Genomic DNA, 7,067 nt, shown 5'->3' on the forward strand with positions numbered 1-7,067 from the left:
AGCAGGAAGTGGCATGCAATTGCTTTCATTTGTTTTATTAACCGTGATATCTATCGGTTTTCTATTATTTTTTTATGTCAGCATCATTGTTATGCATGAGGTAGTGTGCGTTTTCTTTATTCTTAGAGGCACAACTGATGCCTTGATATCTTATTTCTATGCTGCTTTACCATGCTGGAAAAATGAAAGCCTGCACCTTATGGCAAGCCATTTTCCCCCTCTTCTTTTGGAAGTTGTTTACTTTCTGTTTAGTTAGTGAGGATGCACTTACAATTACTAACCTAATCTTTTTTGATAACCATCATTTTCAGGGGTTTTACCATGTTTAATCTCACTGATTATTTGAAGTCGAAGGCAGAGAACAAGATTATGCCAGATGATGTGAATGCCAAGGTGAGCCTCGTTAAAAATTTATTCTTGCATCCACTCAATAACAATTGGTACCTTTTTTCCTTATCTTATTTGGAACACTGGGTTTTGGTTAATCAAACCGATGATTATGTGTTCCATGCAGCTTCTTGGATGCCATGGACCCTTGGCCAACCGTCAACCTGGAAGAGCATCCTTACCAGCTACTGCTTAGATCTTTTCATTCCTGGAAATAACTTCGTTCATCTCTTAGCCTCTGAGGAATTTATCCATTACTCCTTTTCATTCCTGGAAATTGTTGGTTGTGGTTGCCTTTCCATGAAGAGTAAAGAGCCTCAAGTATCATTTCTGTGAATTTTTGGTTGCACTGCGTGAAAGTTAAGGTTGGATTCCTTTTGTGCCATTGCCACTGCCTTCGTTAATTTAGAAGTGTGTGGTGTGTGTTTGGCGTTGTGGCAGCTCTTGCAAGGGAGGTGTAAGAAAAACTATAAATTGTAGGTTTTCTCACAAAATTTTTACCATGAAAAGCAATTAACTTTTGAAGTTGTGGTCAGTTTAAGCATCAGTGTGCTTAAAGGAGCCTAAAGCTCAACGCCTGGAACAAGAGCGATGTTAAACCTTAATGTTTCTTACTTACGAGGCCTCCCAATGACTACCCTTCCTTCCAGTACCAACTAACAAGGGGATGGAAAGCCAACCAGTGAATATAATCTCGTGTTGTAAATCTTCCCGACTCTTTAATATTACGAATTATTATCAGATTCTCGCAACCGCACCTCGTCTTTAGAAACCAAAGAATAAATAGAAGATATGTACAAAATACAGTGGTCTCCAAATGCATGGATGTCACATGATTTTGTCCATATCACCCTATATTCATCGGTTTCTTTATGGATTATGTGTTAGACTAAACCTAGCTACTTGAGAATTTCTCCAGGACTGCACATTTGACAAGCGAGAAACTGGGACAAAAAAGAATGCCTCTTGCCACAATCCACAATGAGCTAGGCAAAAAGTCGAATAAAAATGTTTGAAGATTAACAAGCTAGACTAAACTTAACAATAATATCAAATAGTTATTATATTTCATCTTTTGATGATCATGTAACTTCATCACATAATGATGAGATGAAGTAATATGATCATCATAATTGAGCTATATATACATATAATATATATATATATATATATATATAGCTAGAGTTTGTTTTTCATAGTGGTCGCATGCGGGACATAAATACAGGACATGCACGTGGTTGATGATCAGAAAGGAAATTCTCATCATTTATTGGGGAGGCTGAGATATCTGGGAAAAACAACGACATGCACATCCAACTTCATCAGCAATATCTCTAAAAATAAAAGCAGCTGGTAAAATGAATCTTTCAACAATTATTATCAGTGGGCTCGGAAGTCAAATTGAGAGAAGTATATTAATTTTGCTATTACAAGTAAATGTTGTTATTGGACATTTATTCCCCTCGTTAATTAATTTTCAAGTGTTTAAATGAAATTAGTTTTGCTATATATCATGATCTAAATCTCTATACTTTAAAAAAAAAAAAAAAAAAAGAGGTAAAATTCACGTTAAGTTAAACACAGATGATGGCTTTATATTTGATGAGATCAAAGAAAAGGGTTTAATTTTGAGATAGCTTGCTTCACTTGATTTTGTCAAAGTAAAATGCTCATATTTTGATCTTGTCAAGGTTGCAATAAAGAAAGTCGTAGCATGTGGTGGTCTTAAGCTTTGCCGTAAAAGATCTTTCCGCTGCCTTACATGTCTAATATTAATAACCTTCAGCGTAGAAGAATATCATCTAAATGGTCACCTCTCCAAAAGATCTTACACATTGTCAATTTCAACGTTTTTGTCTAATCATCAAAGCTCTCTAGTTACAGGTTTTCTTGCTCAAGCTTGATCAACACTACTGATTTTCAACTCTACCTACAGCTTACGTATGCTTGCTTCTATATATTCTTCCATATGTGTAAAAAAATCTTATCTTTTTCTTTCTTAATTTATCTATTGTTTTTGGTAGCAATTTGTTTCTTCGTTTATTGCATCTCTAGCATTCTGGAAACTATTGTTTTGACTAGCTGTCTACCTTGTCTGAGAAGTAATTAGAAAGTATTTGGTATTTTTATTAGAACACGTGGTTTCTATTTTCATTAGAAAACATGGACTTTTCTGTGCAGATTCAAGCCCCTGAAGCATCTGTTTCTTTGTCTGTTTCTTTATATCAGTGGGAAATTTAGATTGTCCAACAACTTTCACTTCTGGGTTTTAGGAGATGATTCGGGGTTCTGGTGCTTTTTCCCTTCTTGGCATGCCTAATTCAAGAGCTTGCACATTTGGAGCTGTTCTACTTATCTGGCTCTGTTGCTCTTCATTACTTGTAGCAGCACAAGATGGAATTACTGACCCTGTAGAAGGTGATTTTGCTTGAATTGTTAGCTGCTCTTTTCTTTTCCTTTGAAGATACTTTCCACAGCAGCACCGCAAGCTTGATTTCTCCTTCTAGAATTAGTACTGTCTGGCATGAAGAGGCCCGTCTGAACAGAGTTCATGATGTATCAACATGTTTTATTTTCACCTAGATTCTTATTTAAAGGAACCATTGATAATGTGAGAACCCAACATTTTTTTCCTCAACCAAGCTCAAAGTCAGAGACCAAGAGATGCAAACCTTATACTTATAATTATGCCGTTACACAAACTATAATAAAAATTAAGATTTGATTTTGGAAACCTAAAATAAATATGATAGAAGTGTAGCATAACAAAATGTAGCATAACAAAAAATTATTTCAAGATACTAATATTATTGGAATGAAATAGAATGATACTACAAAGTTAATTAATCTTTAATAAATCAGATTTGTTTTGTTCAAGAACCAAAAAATACAAGAATCTCTCTCGCATGTTAAAACTAAACAATTCAGAAGTGTTATTCATTGATGACTGTTGAAATTTAGGCTTACATGTGTTTAAATAATTCTGAAAAATTAACCATAATAGATCTATCTTTCTAAGCTGAATTGACCCGCTTATAAAAATTGACCTAAAACCTTTACTAATAAGCCCAAATCCTAATCCAAACCAGCATTAAATCCTAACTTAAAATAAAGTGTTAATTAAGTACAAACAAGCCTTAGGTTGTAGCTAACAAAAACAAAAATAAAAATAAAGTCCATAAGTTATAAGTCTGTCCTAAAAACCAACATGTCATTAAATACCACCAGCTCTTCTTTCCTTGTTTAGCTATGATGAATAAGAAATACTTGTAAGAATAGGATTTAAAAACATTAATAAATCCTTACCTCACTTGAAAATTATATTGCCGCCTATTAAAAATTCTTGTAGAACTAGAAAATTCCCTAAACAAGTTGTCACATCTTTGTAGAAAAATGATCCTTGCCAAATAAAAAGTTCACAAGTCAAAAGAAAATAAATAATAAAATTTATACAATTTGTTTTGATCTATATCGCAAGTTCTTCCCAAACTCCGATTCCCCCAGCATAGAAAAATACATCTAAAATCTTTTAGAAAAGTTTTAACTTGATCCAAAGATTTATTTTAGAGTTATGCGTAATAGCATAAAACTAAACAATAAAAAGAATTTATGCCACAATTCGAATCTAGCATTTCTTGGATCATATCACTAAAAATATGAGTCTGACAAGCTGTTAAAACCTACATCATTAGGCTTAGCTAAGTGATGAGCCCAAGCATATACAAGTTTGGTGAGCTGCCAGACCCTGCATCATTTAGGCTTAGCCAGGCACTGAACCCAAGTATGTATAGGTATGATGAGCTACCAGAGTAATCCTAAACATATACGAGTTTGGCGAGCTGTCAGATCTAGTATTTTTAGGCTTAGCCAAGCATTAAGTCAAGCATATACAAGCCTGCTAAGTTGCTAAACCTAATATCCTTAAGCTCAACAAAGCTTAGCAAAAGTACATGTAGATCTGATAATCTTGTTACGCTTTATATTGGATCACAAGAATTTGATGAGTCAAAAATTATTTCCTCTCTTTGACACATAAGAGATGTTCCATGTTATCAAAAAAATATAACTTTTTAGCTCTCCTCTCTACTAAAGGGTAAGATTCATGGGTTGTAAAGACCTTTTGAGTCGTTAAAAAAAGAGAGGTTAACAATCCCATAATTCAAAATAATATTGATTTTTTTCTCTGATACTTAAGCATCAAAAAGTCTCCAAATGTATAAAAGGAGATGTTTTATAGGTGCCAATCACTGACCATCTTAGCTCATCATGCTTCGGGCACCAAGCACTAGCTATTAGAATAGTTATTAAACCTAACTTAAGGGGTAACCCAACTAAAAGGCCAGCTCTCAGGTCAACACGAGTCAACTTGAAAAAAATTTAAATATATATGTCGCACCCTCGCAGCGGAGCGCGGCGTCTCGGCGACTATCGATTCATTTCGGGGTCTCTTAGTTTTATTTTTATGTAAAAGGGAGTCGCCACCTAGTATTATGGTCACTAGAAAACCTAACTGGTCTTTCAGAGATTCTAAGGCAAGGGACTGGTTGCATAAAGGGAAGGTGTTAGCACCCCTAGTACGCCCTACCTAAGGTAAGCTGTTTGGTGTTTAGTTTGTCTTATAATTGCTATGGTATTGGTGTTTTCTAATCCCATCAGTTTTTCTTGGTTTGATTCTAACTAAATTTATTAAGAAAGAAATCCAAGAAGATTAAATGTGCTTTACAAGCTCATTTTTCCCTTGGTATTTCAAGAATTTGCAACTCATAAATCGCAAGGAGGAGGGACAAAAATTAGAAATCTAAACTGCTTTAAAAATCTATTTTTTTCTTTGTGTTTTAGACTCTCACGACTCGTAAACCGTGGAGTAAAAAAAAACAATTAAAATATCCTTGATTATAATCAAGACTTCTTTCAAGGATGTGTGCGGATTTATTATTCCTAGAAAATTATTTTGAATATTTACCACTCCTGGATTTTTTTATCCAAATATTAACAGTGAATAATAATAAATTATTCCCAATAATATTTTGGATATTCGTCCTTTAAGGATTTCTTTATCTAAACATTAGTGGTGAATAATAAATGAATTCCCCCCAAAATAAAATTTTTATATTTTTTAGAATATTGGCTAATACCCTTTAGAGTTTTACAAATATGTTGTAAAATCCAGAAATGTAAAAAAATAATTTTTTATGTTTAAGAAATCCATGCAAAAACACATTTTTCAAAACTTTCAATATTTTTTTTGTATAAAAAAAATATTCAAGACATGTTAGGGTATTGACCATATGCATGAAAACATTATATATATATATATATATATTTGACATTCTTGCGTTGAAAATCGGGTATTTTTTATAAAAAAAATACGAACCTTAAAATAAATATACTGGAAAATCATCAATCTCTCTCTATTTCTTTTTTTTTTGGAAAAAAAAAAGATGAAACCAGTAAATCCGGCCGGGTCACTTGCTTTTGGCTGGACACAAAGAAAACTCAGCTACTGTTCAAGTGAATTATAATTCACTTGAACAGTAAACACAAAAGGCATGCACAGTAGCTATGTAATTAAAATGCAAAGTGAAGAGAATGCATGGAAACTTACCTGGAGCTGAAACGGGCGAAGTGAAGAGAATGCACAGTAGACGACTGGGCGCTGCTCACGAAGGAAGATCCGGCCTGCTGCTCACAGCAAAAATAGAATTTCTGTCATGCAGGAGAGTTTCCGATGTGGCTTTAATAGAGGCTGGAAAAAAAAAACATCTTGCTATCATGTTACTGCTGCTGTTTGTCGCTTTGGATGAAGGATCCCTGCTACTGTGTTGCTCTTGCTTATTGCTGCTCACAGTGTTGTCGTCTAGTTCACAAGTGGAGGAAAGTCTTCTGCTGGCATGGCAAACGATCGACGCCCTTGGAGTCTCGGTTTTCTGCTCCTTCTGTACTGTCCTTCGGCCTCCCCTCTTATCTCTCCATCTTCTCCGTAATGAGCTGTTGTTAGCAACAGAGAGGAAGGGAGAGGGGACAGTGTATGGCCAGAAAGAGATCCTTAGTTTCTTTAAAGGGAGCGGCTGCTTCGTTGTTTTTACTTTTTTTTTTTTAAGATCAGTTAGAGCTACGACTTCTTTGCTAGAGAAATAGGGTTAGAGTTTTTTTTTTCCTAAAGATGAGCAGGTTTTTTCTGTGTTTCCTCTTATTTTTGTTTGTCTCTCTGCCCCTTATAAATTTTTCTCCCCCCCTTGCGTATTGTTCCACGTTCATTTACATAGAAGTTCTTTATATATGCTATTTAAGGAAATATCACAATACTTATTATAGAGATTGTCTTCTATAATCAGCACTAACAAATCCTATATATATATATGATATTTTATATTATAGAGATTGTATTCCATAACCGCTATAACAAATCCTGTATGCATAGTATTTTATATTGTAGTGATTATTTTTCATAACCAGTACGAAGCAAATCATATATATGATTTAGTAATTATTTTCTTGACATATTGCTTTCTTAAAATTAGCTCCCCCATGCTCTATGTTATCGTCTTTTTTTTATTTTTTATTTATCAAAACATTGGTTAAAAATTGGGTAGCAACAATATATATATATATGTGTGTGTGTGTGTGTGTGTGTGTGTGAGTTTTTAATATTTCACGTGAAAAAGTTAAGAAACATTGCA

At 34.0% G+C, this 7,067-nt stretch overlaps 1 protein-coding gene and 1 long non-coding RNA gene across 2 annotated transcripts in view; both read left to right on the forward strand.

The window, feature by feature from the left end:
• The window catches only part of LOC105116242 (60S ribosomal protein L10-like), a 1,126-nt gene extending 474 nt beyond the window's left edge, over positions 1–652 (forward strand). Inside the window, exons 2-3 of the mRNA XM_011013475.1 lie at positions 312–393; positions 515–652. Coding sequence (XP_011011777.1) covers positions 312–393; positions 515–583 — 151 coding nt within the window. The 3' untranslated portion in view covers positions 584–652. The remainder of the gene's footprint in view (positions 1–311; positions 394–514) is intronic.
• Positions 653–1,912: 1,260 nt separating this feature from the next.
• Positions 1,913–2,965, forward strand: LOC105116241 (uncharacterized). Its single transcript, XR_840498.1, has 2 exons — positions 1,913–2,328; positions 2,569–2,965. It is a non-coding gene; the product is annotated as an uncharacterized LOC105116241 (long non-coding RNA).
• Positions 2,966–7,067: the final 4,102 nt, after the last annotated feature.

This window comes from Populus euphratica, unplaced genomic scaffold (assembly GCF_000495115.2).
Source record: "Populus euphratica unplaced genomic scaffold, PopEup_1.0 scaffold880.1, whole genome shotgun sequence".
In the NCBI taxonomy this organism is placed as follows: Eukaryota; Viridiplantae; Streptophyta; class Magnoliopsida; order Malpighiales; family Salicaceae; genus Populus; species Populus euphratica.